We start from the raw sequence: 18,670 nt of genomic DNA on the forward strand, positions 1-18,670 counted from the left end.
ATGGGGCACCTAAGAAGGTATGATCATTTGTGTATGAATATGCATTTGGTGTGACTCTATGTCAAACAGGAAGAGGAAGAAAGGGAGAGAGTTTAATATACAAAGCGACGTAGAGAACAATTCAACCACACACACCCGCCGACGCACACGCACACACACACACACACACACAAACACACACAAACATAGGCAGTATTATTTCTGCTCGGAGTTTGAGATAACCAGCAAAAATCTAACAAATATTGATCCTCCGTGCAAGAATAAATTGTTTTATAAATTCCCGCCCTCCAGTAATGTTTTTTTTTGTTTTACTTTAACCCTAATCCCATTGGGGGGGGGGGGGGGCTTTTACATTGAATTATAATTTTGATTATTTTTTTGTTTTTAGTTTATTTCAAACACTTCAGAGACAAATTCTTCTAAAATAAACAAAAACAAAAACAAATCAAAACAATAAAATACATGAGAATAAAAACAATGAAATACAAAAGAAATAAAGAAATATCCTGATTCTCGAGCTATATTTTGCATAATTTATGCAAATTACTGATATATATATATATATATATATATTACCAAAAAACATGGACATGAATGAACTACATTATTTGAAAGTATTTTTACAGAAAACCTGAATAAATCCTGTCATTTCTCCTGATTTCAAAAGATAATCCCAATTTTTTACCAAAATTCGTCAAAAATTTGCATATTCAAAATTTGAATAAACTATAAATAAAAAAATAAAAGTCATTTTTTTTTTTTTTTAAACATTTTTATTCAACCCTACTTGTTTTACGACTGTGCCAATTTTCAAGTCAATTGGTACATTATTTGCCGAGATCCGAGGGGGAGCCAAAAAGCCCCCCCCCCCCAATGGACTCAAGTGATCAAAATAACCCAATGGGATTAGGGTTAAGAAACGTTATTCGTCAAAACATGTGCATCCATAAATTGTGCCGATGCGTAAAGAGAAAGAGAGAAAGCATGAGTAATTACGTCATAAAGAGATAATTTTAAAAAGGCAGAAAATAAAGAAGAAAGTGCGCAGGGAAAAGGTAAGACGTAATAATACGTCATAAAGAAAGCAAGTGAAGGCAGAAAAGGAAAGCACAAAACAGAGGACCTGAATTAACAGGTCAGTGAAGTGGGAAGAAAACATACAGAGGGAGAGAGAAAGAAAAAAAAGAAGAATAGAGAGAAGAGGGAAAGAGAGAAAAAGTGAAGATATAAGACAAACGTTCAGAACGGGGAAATTAATGAAAAATGACATTGAGTCCATCCGTCTGCAAGCAGCCCAGCCGATAATGATTTGTTCTCCCCTGAGCTTACGATGAACATCTTTACTAAAATAGCATCTAACAGCTCCATAAACATTAAACATATATCATACATAAGTATAAATAATATATAAATGTTAAAAATTACCTATATTTCCCGTGGAAATAATACATTGCGAGAGTGGTCGCGTAGCTTAAATCAAAGTTCCCGATGCAGCTGTCCTCCCTTTTGGTAATTCTTGCACAATTCACTTGCTTAGAAAGTCGAAGCCTTGACCACTATACCACGGAGACGGGTCAGTGGCTTCGACGACGACAGATTCAATTCACCGACAGATTAACGAATTTTCAACCTTCTTTAAATAAATTCCAGTGTTGGGGGCAGGTGAGTTTCGAGCGATTAGAATCCGCATGCCTCAGCTGGATCAAAGCAAATGCTTTGAGATACATGTATAAGTTTGAATAATTGTTAAGAAATATAAACCAATACAACAACTTTGAAAACTCCACGAGAGTTGCCAAAGCTGTTGCATAGGTATGATGCGAAAGAAAATGAGAAAATGGTTCATCATTTTATTGTTAGAAATCGTCTTTCAGACATTCGAGCAAAACTATAGGTCGACAAGGAAATCGACCAAATATCAGACAGCGATCAACTTCGTTGATCATTTCTACCTAATCGACAAATCAATACATCTGAATGAGTGATTGTAAGTTAATCTTTCTTATCGACTATGGTTTATAGTTGTTTATTATATATGTAACATGAAAGCTGGGTATCAGCTTTAATAAACACGTTCATGTTATAACCATTTTGTTGTTTTTATTTCCCGCTAAACTCGTTCGTTATTGTTTGAACGTTATAAATGTTATTACATGACTCCATCTATTCAGGTACCATATATGTCGCACTACTTCGTCGACATCTTGCCCTGGACCTACTGCTGTACTTACGGTGGACCAGATGAGTGCACAAATTTTGCTCGCCGACGGCCTTCTCAAACTTGCAACAACTACGTTCCACCTGCTCTAGGTATTTTTTTTTTGTGCATCAGTTTTATCGATCTCCGCATAACCACGATGAGATTTCTTCAACCATTCAACAGTTAGACATACTCATTGGAGCATTTTTGGAAATATATTTGTGTGTTACCATAAAAGTTTGTTCACATAAGACGCGGTAAACATCTGCAAAAAGGGCTCATGTTTATTCCATTACAAACAACTTAAACGTAAACCTTAACACGTAAACCTTAAAGCATTAATTACCTGTGTCATAAAGGGTAAATAGTTAATAAGGAAGTTAGGGCAGCGTCGAGTTCACATTTTGTTCTTGAAGAAGAAGTAATGATGAACTGTACCACTCAACTTTCAGTGACAAATCTGCTTTGGTTGAATGATTAACATTTTAAAATGAAAATAAAAAAGATCATAATAAATGGTTTAGTATTGTATGATAAGAACCCCCTCCCACCCCCCCCCCCCTCCCCACCACCACCACAAACACAGACACGCACACACCATGCACCATACACCATACACCATGCTTAAGAGCATGAACGTAATATTATGTTTAGTGAATTTCAATAGATTCTTGCTCAAGAAATCATCCCTGACAACCTCACAAAACCTCTTCCCCCTTCAATAACTACATTTTCTCCTTTTCTCCTCTCTCTTTCTCCCATCCCCTCCATTTATTCCTCCCTCCCCCTCCCTTTGTCACAACACAGCATTGGGTAGTGGCGATCCACATATTTCAACTCTTGACTCGACCACGTACACTTTCAACGGCCACGGTGAATTTACTCTGCTGAACGCACTGAATGACATCTTCATCTTACAAGCAAGAGCGGCTCCTCTCGTTGGTAAAACACATATTCCATTTATTGTTTTAGTTAGTCTTCAGTTTTAATACATGTACTTGTCACGTCGATGTCATTCCAATTTTACTTCCGTCTGCGATTTTAGTCAGACACAATAACATTTTAATTCCTGATAGACTTTTACGGATTTTTTGACAGCATTTCAAAAACAAAAATTAGGTAATTCAGGGCTCTTGAAATTGACCAGAGCTTCTTAAAAGCTATTTTTTAAAGCATACATGGAAAGTGCATGTAAAGACTTCGGGATTTAATGTTTTAACCTTTAGAGGTTCTTTAAATAACAACATTCAAGATTTTGCTTGAGAACCCTGTACATAAGTTCCTCGAAAAAAAAACTATTTTGGGTTCTAAATATGAGACATATAGGAACCTTATTGCTTTTATTTTGAACCGAATTTGGTTTAAAGTATTGCATCCGTTAGTTGAACAAATGTTCATATCATTTTTTTTTTACTGTATCTTCCATTGCAGGAACGTCTGATGCAACGGTGTTTGTTGCCATGGCAGTACGATTTGGTGATAGTGATGTCATTCATGTTCAAACCAATGAACGCAGGGTTCTTGATGTTTATGTCCGACTAGCCGGGGATGGACAAAACTTCACAAGGATTGAATTCGATCAGGCTTCTCGATGGTCATATTCAGGTATCAGAAGTTATAAACACAATGTTATTCTATATTGCTTACATTGCTTGGAGCATATCACGTCTATCAAATAAACCTCTTTTTTTTTGGTTTATGTCATGCGGTAAGAATTATGTTAATTCAGATATGAATCCTACAAATTTGTACCCTCTTCTTCCTACCAAGAAGATGCTGAGAAAGCAGTTCATTTTCTGTAGGGGATACGTGACCAAGAGATCGATGTCAGTTCAACAGTTGAAAGACTTAATTTATTCAAGTAACTTGGTAATGAGGAATATCACACCACTGAAAATTAAGATGTATCTTCGAACTAAGAATCTCCAAGCTTTAGGAATATTTTTTTCAATCACAGACCACTGAGCAATCTCACAATGTGCAGAACTATAATGTTCTGGATCCTTAAATCTGTTTTTACTCTAATATTTTGCTTTAAATACCAATTATTTTACGATAAGCTAGTCAATACCAGGCATAGTTCTTTTGTGTCCATCATTTTGCTTCTATTCGCTTTTCTAGGGGTCTCGGTAACCGGTCGCAACATTACCTCAGATGGAATCATTGTATCTTTTGACGGAGGGGTAGGGCTAAATATAAAAGCATTCGAAGGAGCAATGAGCATTTTTCTCGTAGCTCCAGACTCCTTCCGGGGTCTGACGCAAGGGTTGATGGGAACGTGGAATGGTAATGCCAGTGACGATTTCCTAACTCCTCAGGGATCTATCCTCTCACCTGATCTGACTACTGAGCAGTTGCACTACCAGTTTGGACTATTATGTAATATCAAATTCATTGCTTCCAAACATTTTCCTCTCACTATATGTTAATATTGTTTATAATTATCTTTTCTTCATTATATTTTGGATTGCTATTAACAATAATGATCATGCATCTAAACAGTTTAAGACACAGTTTAAGTGTTTAGCTGGGACGTCTGAAAGTTATTCGTTTATAGTCTTCATTGCCCGTCCTAGATAGGATTGTAACAGAGAGCAAGCAAATGTGAGGGTACTAAGTATATAGTTCAGTTCTGGTCTTGTGATTACATTTTGAAAGTAATCATCTAGAAGTTATTTGGAAAGGTTGCTTATGAAGTATAGAGGTAATAGCGTCCACTATAATTATACAAACTTCACATGCACTGCACTCCAAAATTGGCATTTGGGACTACACATATATATTTCACAATATTGTTTGCTTTAACTTTTCATTAATTCAGATTCAGATTCAGATTCAGATTAATTTTATTGGTCCATTAGCAATCCTTTTCGAGTGTGTCCGTTTTTATTAAACGTATGATACTGTTAAAAATGACCATTAAAACAAAGGTTAAAACAGCTCACAAATTATTTCATCACCTCGTTTTGAAACGCTTGCTTGGATTTGTCTCATAAAAGAAGTTGGCCACAACAAATGGTGTTGAGTGCAGGGGTCACGGGCACAGAACTGTAAAATACGTAGAACGCTCATCCCCATTCGCAATGCACAGATCGACATGCGGTCGTTGAATGTGCTGGGAGATTCGCATTGAGTACACACGCCGCCATTTTGCTAAGTCCTCGATCTTGTCAGCTCATAAATTTAAACAATTTCAGCCTGGCCTGTCGTTGACAAAAAAAAGCGGCTAACACAACAAGATGACTAACGAAGAGGGCGGATGTCACATACGAGCGCTGGCAACATTTTTCAAACCACTATGAGCCTTCTACGTATATTTACAGTTCTTTGGTCACGGACCACTTGCTTCATCTGGCATGTAGTTCCATTATGTGAATAAGTAAGTTCCGACAAAAGTATGCAACCAATTCAAGCCAGTTTAAACGATTGGTATATTCATTAGCCGCTTACCATAAAGCCTCCTGACCGGAGCGAGTGAGGACTAGCGAGAGCGGCCGAAGTGCAATTGAAACTCGCTATGTTGCCCTTCTCCAACGTAAATAGACACGACACGCAGCGCGATTACAATGTTATAAGACATACAAATAATTTGCACTTTCTCTGTACTTTTGCCGGAACAAGGAAAGTGCATATTATTTGTATGTATTTTAATTGTTGAGAGATTAAGCAACCTATGGTCACAACCTCAAAATGTAGCGTGCTCGGCGGCCGGGCGGCGAGTTTTTAACCAATTTCGCCTGGGAATCGAGCGGAGGTCGCCTGGAAACTGCTTCTTTTAGGGCATCGCTCCGCCAAAAATACACTCGGTGCCCGGGCGTTCACCGCCCGTCCACCGACCTAATCGAACGTTCGCCGTCGAGCGATACAGGTCAAAGGCTGCAGAGCGGTTGCCTCCCGAACGCCGGTGAGAGATCAGTCAGTCACTGGGCTGCGAGTTCAAAATCGGTCGGCAGCCTTTGACCTAGCGGCTTTTGGTGCCCCGCCGATCACCGGCCGCCCGCCGGGCAATTTCTTAAAAATAAGCCGGTGGCTGATGGGAGACCGCTCGGGGATCGGTGGGTCATTCGTCGATCACTGCCAGGACGCCGCCCGTACCCCGATTTCGCCCAGTTGTTTTCTTCCTTAAAAATCGCTGGGCGATGCCTTAATTCTAGCGGCGACCGAGCAGGCTACAAATCGGTCGGTCGCCGCTCTGATTTGTGACCATTGCTTAATTCCCGGGAACTCCAATGCTGGAAAGAAACGCTTTTTTTTTTTAAACTTCACTTTTTCATTCAAAAATGCTTATTTGTTCTATGCACGTGAGCCAGATGGAGCGGATGATACAACGTTTCTATATCTAAGAGAAATCGGCCTTCTCCTTATTACTAGGGGGTGCAAAACCATCCCCTCCAAAATTATTAGATGATTAATTAGATATCCTCCATAGCGTATGTGCTTCCGATTTTGAACACGCATGTTTGTCTTAGAATAATAATTGTCTGCATTCTTGGTCATTCCCTTTTACTTCAACACAGGGGAAATCGGTGCCGCAAAATCAGTGTTCTATTACGAACCGGGCAAGGACCACGAATTTCATACCAACCGCCATTACATTCCTGTCTTTGAGCCTGTCGCCAACCCTTCTGTAGACCAGAGCCTTGTGGTAGAAGTCTGCGGTACGAACCCGTTCTGTATCTTCGACTACCAGACAACGGGGTCGCAGAGTTTTGCACAGAATACCGTGAAGTCCCTCGTGCAGTATCAGCAGGCAGTTGACAACAGAGCATCGTTCGGTAAATTACAATTTCGTACCAGTTGCTCATAAAACCTCATTTTATTGCACCAATCACATTCCTCCATGCATTACGACAGAGCCTCTAGGTACAGACGCAACTTCTTGACGCAAGGTTATCACAACCTACTGCAAGATTGCCAGTTGCGCATGAGGCGTCATATCGTTCTCGTCATTACCTGCTCTAACCATCCTTAACCAAGAAAAGAAACGGCCATTTATCAGTAATTCGAAGCAGGGTTTAAACTACTGTAAACAATATTATTTTTCTGAATTCCGCGATTTGCATATTTTCTCAAATTTATCAACGCGCGAAAATATTGCCACCTGATCTTTCAGGAGCGCGAAATTATCAGCATAACATTATGTGCTTGCGCTCTTTCTATCGCCGACGCCATTTGCATGTCCATACTCACTGAGCATTCTACACAGCGCGCGCGTATTAGTGTGTAGCAGCGATTGCACTTGCACCGGTGATTCTACTTTCTGCGATAGCAAGTGGGGAAGTTCTTATTTTTCAAAAGTCTTTCACTCGTTTGTAGCCCTTGTGTGTGTATACTTTCGTGTACTGAGTCTGTGAGTGTGTATGTGTTGGCGTGAGTGAGTTTGTGAATACGTCATGCCTATTCATTGTGTCTTTTTTGCGAAAGCAACGGCTCGGGAAAATGTTGTTTAGCCTGTCATTTCCGAAAATATATGTACGCGAAATATCAGCTTATACAAATAATATTTTTGTTATGATTTCACTCTCACAAAGCATGTCAAAGATCGCACCAATCAATAACGATGTCTTCCGTCAGCAAAATAAAATTAAGTGTGCAACTACACATAGCAGCATTACGAGGACCCCACAAAATATCTGAGTGAATTATCGGTCGGTTGTTTCGCCGCTAAATATGTTCTCACGAATTGGACCCCCTCCCCTGCCGCCGGCTGGATCCGCCCCTGGTATGAGGTCCATCACGTTTACCGTTACCGGATAGACCTTATGCATTGTAAGAGTGTGTGCAACGGGCTTTACTAATTTACCACCATTCAATACACACTCACTCGCTGGGCAAACCAATTGATACGGTTTGTTTCCTCATGTGCAACTCGCCTTATATCTATTGCTCATAATTACCTATGTCATAGATTATTCTGTTTAAGGTAATATATTTACGCGAGTGAATAACGCCTCGTATTGCTGGCTGCACACGAAGCGGTAATGTCCTTGGATCACTTATAGATAAATGCACAGGACAGACCCGGACTCGATTATATTGCACAGACGCGTCGTTTTCAGCTCGGGTTTGACTCAGCGTTGATGGAGCCCTAGTTTTGAGGAAATATTTGACTGTATCCCTTGTTCAGTTTTTAAGTTGTTTTTTTTTTTTATCTCGATCATATGCAAATTTTGTTGATATGCCTAATGACAAGCTTGTACCTTTATTCACTTCGTTCATATTTTGTTTTTATTATCTTATCTTAAGTGAGTTGCCCAAGTCTTCCCGCCCCTGCTAAAGGAAGAGCCATCGTGGCGACCTACAAGGCAGGGGGCGTGGCCAGATTCGTGTGCGATGCCAGCTTCGAACTGAGTCATGTGGTCAACTTAACCTGCCAATCAAATGGTACTTGGAGTCATGGCGATATCCCGACATGCATGGGTGATGCATCCGGGCAGACAAAGACTACGCCCTCTAGGACAGGGACGCCACTTGGTAAGAATTTAGTCTTACCTATTAAAGGACATAGATGTGCAATTTGCGATTAGCAAATGCTGTTGTATCTGTCAGCCTCCCCCTCCCCATCCCTCTCCCCCATCCCAATAGAAAAAGGGTGTTTGCAGTTGTTTGTTTGGCGAAATATTAATGTAGCGTAGCTAATAAGATGTTAGGGTATAAAATATGTTTTCAGTTAAACAATTTGAAGTCACACTATTGAGGACTTTAAACATCATTACACTGATATGGAATTTCGTGCCAGGTTTCAAAGTCTCCAACAGCAGGAATTCATGCATTGAAGTAACATAATATTTAATTGAGGCTTTATTTTTTAGAATAGTTCTTCCTGCTCTATGTTGGAGCTGTTGTAAATAATTTAAATATCTTTATAATATAAAGACTGCCATAGTATGTTCCTATAATAATAATGAGGAGGTAGAATAACATTTTTTGTATGTTAGTTTTAAATTTTTAGTTTCTTCAATTAAGGCGAGGCGTCAAAAATATCGATACCAGCAGGCTGCCGCCTCACGTATTGGCGCATCGAGGCTGCAATTACGGCCGAAGCCTGGCTGGGGCAATTATTTTTCACTTATTAACCCAGCCGGCTTGCGCCAGGCTGGGATCTGAGGCTTTGTTTCCATTCGAAAGGCGGAAGCCGGCGCATGCTTTTGAATGCCATTTCCTACCGCCAGCGGTAGCCGGCTGAGCTAATTAAAAAAATGCAGCCAGGACGCACAAGTGCAGTTAGCTGCCGCTGGCTGGTATATTTATTTTTGACGCCTCGCCTAAGTTATACATTAAATAATGGGGTTTGTTTTTCCTTATACCGTCTTACAGATAAAATACAAATTTTAGAACTTCTTAAGTTCTTCTTGCTTAACTGTACTTAGTGTATCTATGCATCAAGTTTTTTAGTCAAGAATTAGGTAAATAATTTCCTCTTCCTCTACAGTTCTTTCGAGGCCTGCGATCATCGGAATATATGGGGGAACGGTGATTCCGATCGGTGTGATCGTGCTAGTCGTCATTTTGATCTGCAGACCAAAGAAACGTCCACCGTCGAGCAGGTTTGCAACATTTGTTTGTTGGCGCCAAAGAAACAAAAAAAGCACTGTCAGCATAATAGCAATGACCTTCAAAATAGCGCTCACCTTCAAAAAAGCAACTGCAGACAATTTGTATACCATAATGTACATCCAATATAAACCATATTGGGATCACGTATTACGTGTAATTTTCGCATGTGTTAATAATTGATTGACAGGGCTATTGACATTGATTTAGGTTAACTGTCAAGAAATCTTTGCTATCATGGGATTTCAGCTATACCTACATTTGTGTGTCCTTGTACAGGGCGTCTCAAAGGTGCTCCGACATTTGTGGATGTGTCATGGTATAGTGGTTCATTAACTTGTCATGTCTCTCAATCCAAAGGTTGAGAGCTCGAATCATAACCAGGCCGTAACGTCCTATAGCAACAAATAGAAACCTGAAAGGTGTCCGGTTGGATCAACTGGTTGAATCTTTGTTGTTTGCTTAGCCCTGTAGACACATCGTCAGTGTATCAAGCTTTATATCAAATCAGAATAATATTTCCCTTAAAGTATAGGGTATAGTGTTAAGTTTAGGTTGTTGGGTCCGCAAAGGATGCAAATGGTCACCCTGAACAAGTTTTGTACAATTGTGGCGAGCTTCATTCGACCACATCACATAATTATTTAACATTGTCCTGTTTGTTCGTATACTTCATCTTCATTAACTTTTTCTTACATCCTCAAACTTCTTATCGCTCTTACCTTTTGTCTTGTATTAGAAAGGTGAACCCTTCAACAGACCAGGCTGAAGTTCAGGAAAACCCTAAGAACGGCCAGTAAGTCCTTTGAGATATACAGCTGAATACTGGTGTCATACAACAAATGGCATTGTGAATGGTTGATTAATGATCATTATTTTATGATAGTTCTAGAAATGATAACAATGATTAAAATGATGAAATTAATAACGATAATGATAACAATAATACAAATAATGATAATACATGTAATAATAAATAATAATAATGATAACGTTAATAAAGATGGAATTTAAAATTGCACATAGACAGGAAAGTCTCTCAATGCGCTTATCTCTAAATCTAACACGGAAATGGGTTTATGGGACTACACGCACATTCGTCTTGACTGTTTGGTCCAAACACCCTGGCTATTACTAGTCATCTGCTGAATACAGGGGCACTTTAAGAGCAATCATGTCCAGGTGACATTTCTACTTGGCTAATCTTCTAGGTTGACATAAAGAGTATTAGGAAGCTTAAACATTAATCTTCATCTTAACCGGAAATCTGAAATCTCATTAAACTTGACATAAAAGTTGAACAAAATCGATTATTCCTTAACATAAAATCTTTACTAATAATTTTTTTTCTTTGTAATTCATTTTCCTTTTTTCTTCAAATTTGAATAGTTAAGATAAGCAATGTCATGAAAGATATTCATTATTTCTTCCTAAATGAAATTGTACCATGTGGAATGTTGAAAGCGTATGCAGGCGTTATATCTTAATGATACACACCATACAAGAGTGGCACAATTAAATTATTAGTGGTCCTTTTTATTTGTCTCTCTTCCCCTCTCTTTCTCTGCAGTGCTTAGTCTTGGCAATAAACTTCAAAAAAGACGAGTGGATCGACGCGTGAAGCTACTGGTTTATTTTAATCTCTGCAAACGCACGCGTGTATGGGCAGATAACTCTTTCGATGCTTTGTATTGGGCTCTTTTTACTTTTCATGATTTGTATTTCATTCTCTTTTTCCAATTCCAGAAATCGTTTTGTTGCTATTGATTTAGAGCATACACAATGTATTATACACCTCTTTTTAGTATGTTGAATAAACCTAGTCATCTATGTGGTCGAAATTGGAGTCGTGATTTTAGCCATGCCCGCAAAATTCAGGCAAATTTCTAGCGAAGATTAACAGACAGTGTCTCAAATTATCTGTAATGTACAAATCATTGCTCCAGAAAAGGATAATAAGGCAAGAATTCTTTGTAGAATATTTTGTGAATTCGGTTTACAATGTATATAATAATGTATCATGTTTAATTGGTAAATTGTACTGTCTTTGAAAGTTTGTAAATCACTTTTTAATTTCTAATCGCTTTCCATTTGCCGTCTTACTTTCATCATCATTCCTCTTCTCCATGTATTCACAGTTCCAGCTGTTCCATTCTTCTCATACCACTCCCTCTCTTTCTCTCTCTCTCTCTCTCTCTAACATCTTCCGCATCTTTCTAACTTAACCCTCTCTCTTTAAATCGTTCTCTCCCTGACATTTTCTCTCTCTTTCGGTATTGTTCAATCATGTTTCTATGATAATCGTCATAGTGTAGTATTATGAATAGATTCAATTTGCATTTTATAACGGTTCGAAATCAAACAAATCTTCAGTATTTACTTGTCATAAACTCAATTAATCAGCCTCAATATCTATTCAAAATATGATTATTAACTTAACAATGATTACAATAATAATAATAATGATGAATCTATTTTATTGGTATCATCAATTTGTTTGCAATTATGGAATATGTAATAAGTAATCATCTATTTTACTGTGTATTATTTGTACTTGTCTAATAAATGAAATGCTTTTTACAATTGAGCTTGTAAAATTTGCAATGTAATTTAGCTTTCGGGCTACCATTTTGCAGTTGTCCTAATATAACCATTCTACTACTACAACAGATATATGGACTGCTTTACTATTCGAGGCATATCTGTTTCTGTACTGGCTCTCGGGGGACATTGCCTCGCCGCGGCGCGCCTCGGGGTCATAGCAGGATGTATCGTCCTCTTGAGCCTGTATAGAAACAGTTATGCCTCGAATATCAGTTAAAACATCTATACTATTATACTACATGTGTAGCTTAGTTCGTTTATTAAATTTTCTGATTGATATTTCATTTCGTTTATTTTATATCATCTATTTCCACCAAAACATAAAATCTTCAACGCTTTTCGTTTTTCAACGCCATTCCAATTGTAATATTTACAAGCAAGAAATATACATGTTATGGTACGTGCCATGCAGTAAAAGTATGCATTTGAGACTAAGAAGATAATTGGTGGCTGTATTGCGGGATTAAGCTAGGAGAGTTGAAAATCAAATTCAAATGTCAATAGAAACTACTTAGATGGTCTTCGTCGATATATTCCCAATGATAACTAATATATATTACCATTACACATGCCATACTAAATAAGTACATTTGATTTTTTTTTATGTGGTTGTTGTAGTATCTTAATATGACTCTCAAGCAACTACTCTTAATGTGTTTGTTTACCTCTGAAGCTGATATATTTTGGGTTGATGCTTTCGTTGCTTACATTCAACCTTTTTAAGAGTAGTTCATCTCTCATATCATGTGTTCTTACTAAAAGGTGGCGCTGCACTTATTACAGTGATACCAAGAGTTAATGTTACTCCACTTGGGAAATGAATAACATTATAAAATATAACAATATATAATGGATCATATCTAAGCGTTCACTTTTGCAAAGATTCATTTCTTAATTCTTGAATGAAGACAACAATGTTTCCTCCTGGTTGGGTTTGGGGATTGGGTGGGTGGGTGGGAAAAAAAAACAAAGAGACAAACAGAATACAAAAGATAAAATAAACTTGGGTTACACAACGGGAGAGGACATAATATGAAGGAAGATTTACACAAAATAAAAATGTTTAAAAGTAGCACACGAAAACTGATCACAGAAATCACACACTACACAGGCATATATATTTGTGTATCTTGTTATTGCTTTTGTTTGACTTGTTATTGCTTTTGTTTGCTTGTTATTGCTTTTGCCATGACTTCCTCTACTGCGAACTACTCTGTAACATTTTTAATAAACTTTTCTGTAGTTTCCGCTTTTTCGCTTACTATGTATATTTGTCATGTTGTATATATTATAATATTGTTTTTTATGCTGAGAAGAATGAATAAAATCCAAAATAGTATCGCTAGTGTTATTCGTTTGTCTCGCAATGTATGGCCAACAAGGGATCGAAAAGATCACGACGTTTCGTGCGCCACTGCCACCTTCGTCAGGTGATAAACTATATTGTAAGCAAGCGTGTTTTATACTCTACGGGTGGACCGGCGGTCAATTAATTCGATCAAAAATTAGAACAATAACGGATCAAATTATTTGACCGACGGCCCACCAGTAGATTAAAAAACACGCTTTCTTACAATATATTTTATCACCTTACGAAGTGTTGCAGCGGCTTACGAACTGCCGGCGTGATTTTTTAGATCCCTTGTTGACCATACATTGCGAGACAAATGAATATCACTAGCGATATTATTTTCGATACAAAATCCGCAATGAGTAATACATTTAGCATGAACTGAATACAATTATAAGCCACGCTGTCCTACTTGTAGCTACTTGCTCCCTCTTTATAAAAAAATGCCTAATCGGTGACCATTGGTTCCCCATGATCCTCTCTTTCTTATGTTAATTGAGAGCTGAGTTGATGAGATAACCACCTGTCCAGTAACCTTGCAGAGTGGTATAATCCCTCCTATAAACTAGTACAGATAATTTTTAACACAAAATAATCATGTAAATAGTTTTTTCATAATTTGTGGTAAATCTATTTAGTAATGAAATTTTTGTTATAGAAATAAATATTTTTAACTGGTCATAGCAAAAATAAACTACGCTGATATAATTACAAGAAGTCTTTTGTTTTTTTCTTTTAAAGTCATTAAATAACAGAAAGAGAGAGAGAGGGGGAGAAGGAATATTCAGATTTATAATGAGAAGGGAGAATATCCATAATTTTTATTATTATCCTCACCGTCGCCGTCATTATCATCGTCTTGTATCTTGCCTCATTTAATCACGAAACCACATGAGATGGATTCAACAAGAAATATAAATCATCCATAACCAACGAACTAAGGCATAATAGATTTGTTTTAAATGATTCAGTGCTCACTTAATAAGCCCCCCCCCCCCCTCCCCACTCTTTATCTGTATATATAAATATCTCTCAAATTTCCCTCTCAGAAGTCGGTTGAATAAAATAATATTGTTATTTTTGTTTTCGTTTGCGGTTTTTATACCATAAAGCAAAGCACTTTCATGGATCAATTTATCTGTCTGGTTATATTGTAATGTGTTACCTGTGTGTATTGTCGCGTACAGTACATTCAGAATGCGCATCCTCTAAAAAGATATCGATATATTTGGGCTAGTTTAACAAAAAAATATCCATCATATTTCCGATCATGTTACATTTTAATCAAGAAAATTTGTTTCAATGAACAAATTTGTGGTGTGTAAACCAAACTTTGATATACATGTACATTGTAGGTAGTTTGTAAAACCATTATCTAATTGTGAGTAAATCACAGTTTGTTTTATTATTCATTGCGCCATTCATAATTATGTGTGTAGTATCCAACTTTCAAATATTTATTAAACACATTTATTAATACCGTAAACTCATAATAAAAAAATTAAATCAATTAAAAGGTCTTTATCGGATAATACATATACTGTTGGTTATAATGGTTAAAAAATTATTTTTACCCCAATTTATGGAACGATTTTGACAATGATTTATTCCTAATAGATATAAATAATAGTAGGCATATACAATCTCAGATTTTATTGAATAATAATTTGTGAGTGTTTGTTTTGTTTGACTGCTAGCGCATGCGTATGCTACTATGCTAACCAAGTAGGGGACCTACGTCCTTAAGTCATAACTGACAGTAAGGAGTATAACTGCCTCACAAAAGGGCACTTACAGCAGATCGACACGGTTTTGAGCTGTGGGGGGCATCCTCCCGAGCACGGAGAACAAATTTCCAGGGCCAGAAGATCAGCGCTGTCCAGATAACAGCCGCGGAAGAGGCAGTACTTAGCCACTGAACCATGACTGTACGCAGTGGGGGCTAGGGTACGGGGCCGCCCCCACAAATACATAAAACAAAGAAAATGCAATAAATTATCAATAGATCATTTCCTTTTTGCCCCGGTCCCTTACAGGAAAACTTCCTCTGTCGGGCCATCCAGTATGTTTAACTAAACAGCCTTAAAGAAAAAATGTCCCTTTGTGAACGTCGTTTATACAATGTTCGGACAGATACGAAGTCGCGATTCATACACCGGTCAAAACAGGCTGCAGATACGAAGTCCGTATCTAGATAGCAAGACGTTTTGTGTGTCAACGTATATACGTCCTTAATTAGACCGGGGACTGCTCTTTAAACGCTCAGTAGGGCCATTGCGCATTTACGAACGATGAGTCACTGCTAGTAAATGCGCAATGGCCCTACTGAGCGTTTAAAGGTCAGTGAATCTCTAACGACCGCACCGAAATTATCTGTGTGTGAATGATGTTGTATCTAAAGTTGATTACTTTAAAGCTCTTTAAAATAATCAGCTTTAAAGAATTTTACCCCTATGGGAAAAGGGGGGTTGTTTCTTCGGATTATATTTCCCCAAAAAAGACAGCACCTGTTGGTGAATGTCTGTTTAAAAGATATCAAGGTTGTAGAAACGTTTGATGCTTACGTCACTTAAGGGTGAAGACGGTCTTCTAAATCTATAGTTAGGAATTTCAAGAGAGTGCATATGGTCTAAGGGTTTTAATATTATAATTTACTATCAAAATGTGATACTGTGTACTAGTCAAACATGGAAAGCAAAACTTTGGTTTAATTCCAAAACGTCTGAACATATCTACACTGCCATAGTGCATTTTATAATGGTTTCTGAAAAATTGGAGCAAAACGTACATTCTGAAGAAGATTTTATTTATATTTTGAAAAGCAAGTATTTAAAGAGCAGAACATTTTTCAGAACTTTGAACTTCAACTTTCGTGGTTTTTGATCGGTATTTGTATTTATCATAATTTGTCGTACTTTACACAATTCAGTATCACTCAAATCATGCTTATTTTTTTTTTTATATGAACAGAAATCAGAGATTGCTCTCCCTCTCTCTCTCTTCATTTCAACAAAGTGTACATAAAAGTAATTACTTTTTATCCCCATAATACAATGATGCTCATAATGTTGGATTTTTTAAACCCCAATTTATGGAATTATTTTGACAATGATTTATTCCCAATAGATCTAGATAATAGTATACATTCTCAGATTTAATTGAATAATAATTTGCCAGTGTTTGTTTTGCGTGACTGTTAAAACATGTGTATGCTACTATGCTTATCAACTAGGGGACCTATGCCCTAAAGTCATACATGACAGTAATGAGGGCGTAGGTCCACTAGTCGATAAGCATAGTAGCATACACGTAGACGACGCACGGGAAGCTAGCGAGCTGGCACCGAATGTGTACCGTGTTGCTAGCGCACTGCGCGTATACAGGGCGTGTGCTCCACGTATGTCTGGCGTTGGTCTAGCGCGCTCTGCACGGGCTGGCATCCCTTTCGGCGTTTGCATTCATGCGTCGAGCTCCGCGCTCCACACACAGCGAATGTCGACGAATGCATAGCGTTGGTCCAGCGTTGGTCTAGCGCACTCGACGAACGAGTAACGAAAGATGACGCACACATAACGCACGACAAAGCACAAAGCATAGTAGCATACACATGTTTTAACAGTCACGCAAAACAAACACTGGCAAATTATTATTCAATTAAATCTGAGAATGTATACTATAAATTGGGGTAAAACAAAAATATTCCAAATTTATGAGCAACAGTGTATATCTCAACTCATTAGGCACACTATATATGTAGTTATTCCCTTTATTTCATCTTTGCGAGCCTGAATTATAAACCACCCAATCTACTTGCAATTTCCTTTTCAAGCAAATGCTTACAAAAAATAGTTAGTAATTGTCAATCTCTATTTACAAATTGTTCAATAAAATCTGATTGGCAAAAGGTTCATCCTCTACAGATGAGCGTAATCGTGACCGACTTTCCAGAATAGAGACATAGAATAGAGAGACCTCCTTTCTCAACATTGTGTATAGGACATTCCGTCTAACTTTGTCCTTACCTTTCTTTAGAAAAGCTTCGAATGTAGTTTCAATTTCCTTCACAACCCAGCTGAAAATAAGAGTCGATGAGAAAAGGTAAATAAACTTAAATATACCGACAGATTTAATCATCTGTATTTTACCAAATTATGTTAATCCATTTGTTTCAAAGCAATCTAGCCTGAGTGATAAAAGCATATCCTTCAGAATTAGTTCCTGATATTCATTAGCATTGAACCCAACACAGACGACGCAAGGCCCGCGCATTGAAAATCGGAAAAGATTTGGGAGAAGTGTTGCTAGCGCGCTGCGCGTATACTGGGCATGTGCTCCACGTATGTCTAGCGTTGGTCTAGCGCGCTTTGCGCGGTTTTGGCGTCCCTTTGACGTCTACATTCATGCGTCGAGCTCCGAGCACACTTTTGAGCATGCACAAAAAAGCCCGACGCACACATCGAATGACGACGAATGCATAGGGTGGGTTCAGCGTGGTTCCAGTGCACTCGACGAATGAGTAACGGAGGATAATGCACACCTAATGGCCCGGTCACACATAGACGACGCACGGGAAGCTAGCGAGCTGGCACCGAATGTGTAGCGTGTTGCTAGCGCGCTGCGCGTATACTGGGTATGTGCTCCACGTATGTCTAGCGTTGGTCTAGCGCGCTTTGCGCGGTTTTAGCGTCCCTTTGACGTCTACATTCATGCGTCGAGCTCCGAGCACACTTTTGAGCATGCACAAAAAAGCCCGACGCACACATCGAATGACGACGAATGCATAGCGTAGGTTGAGCGTGGTTCCAGTGCACTCGACGAATGAGTAACGAAAGATAACGCACACATAACGCACGACAAAGTACTGGCAAAATTTGCAAATTTTCAATGCGCGGGCCGTGCGTCCCCCATGCGCGTCCCCTATGTGAGACAAGTGCGTTGTCGTGCGTTAAGTGTGTGTCATC

At 38.3% G+C, this 18,670-nt stretch overlaps 1 protein-coding gene across 1 annotated transcript; it reads left to right on the forward strand.

Annotated features, from left to right (window-relative positions):
- The first annotated feature begins 2,357 nt into the window (after positions 1-2,357).
- Positions 2,358-11,923, forward strand: LOC115922766 (sushi domain-containing protein 2-like). Its single transcript, XM_030982352.1, has 9 exons — positions 2,358-2,382; positions 3,008-3,142; positions 3,632-3,805; positions 4,322-4,579; positions 6,718-6,975; positions 8,447-8,674; positions 9,633-9,747; positions 10,494-10,550; positions 11,325-11,923. The coding sequence occupies exons 1-9, from the start codon at positions 2,358-2,360 to the stop codon at positions 11,329-11,331; spliced, it is 1,257 nt and encodes a 418-aa protein (XP_030838212.1). The 3' UTR covers positions 11,332-11,923.
- Positions 11,924-18,670: the final 6,747 nt, after the last annotated feature.

The sequence above is a fragment of the Strongylocentrotus purpuratus genome, unplaced genomic scaffold, assembly GCF_000002235.5.
Source record: "Strongylocentrotus purpuratus isolate Spur 01 unplaced genomic scaffold, Spur_5.0 spur5_contig_824, whole genome shotgun sequence".
Taxonomy (NCBI): domain Eukaryota; kingdom Metazoa; phylum Echinodermata; class Echinoidea; order Camarodonta; family Strongylocentrotidae; genus Strongylocentrotus; species Strongylocentrotus purpuratus.

Bases quoted from the DNA above. Each gene is read 5' to 3' on its own strand.
- LOC115922766 (XM_030982352.1), top strand. From the start codon at position 2,358: ATGAGATTTCTTCAACCATTCAACA. The intron at 4,580-6,717 runs GTAATATCAAAT...ACTTCAACACAG, and splicing joins CTACCAGTTTGGACTATTAT to GGGAAATCGGTGCCGCAAAA. The intron at 6,976-8,446 runs GTAAATTACAAT...TCTTATCTTAAG, and splicing joins TGACAACAGAGCATCGTTCG to TGAGTTGCCCAAGTCTTCCC.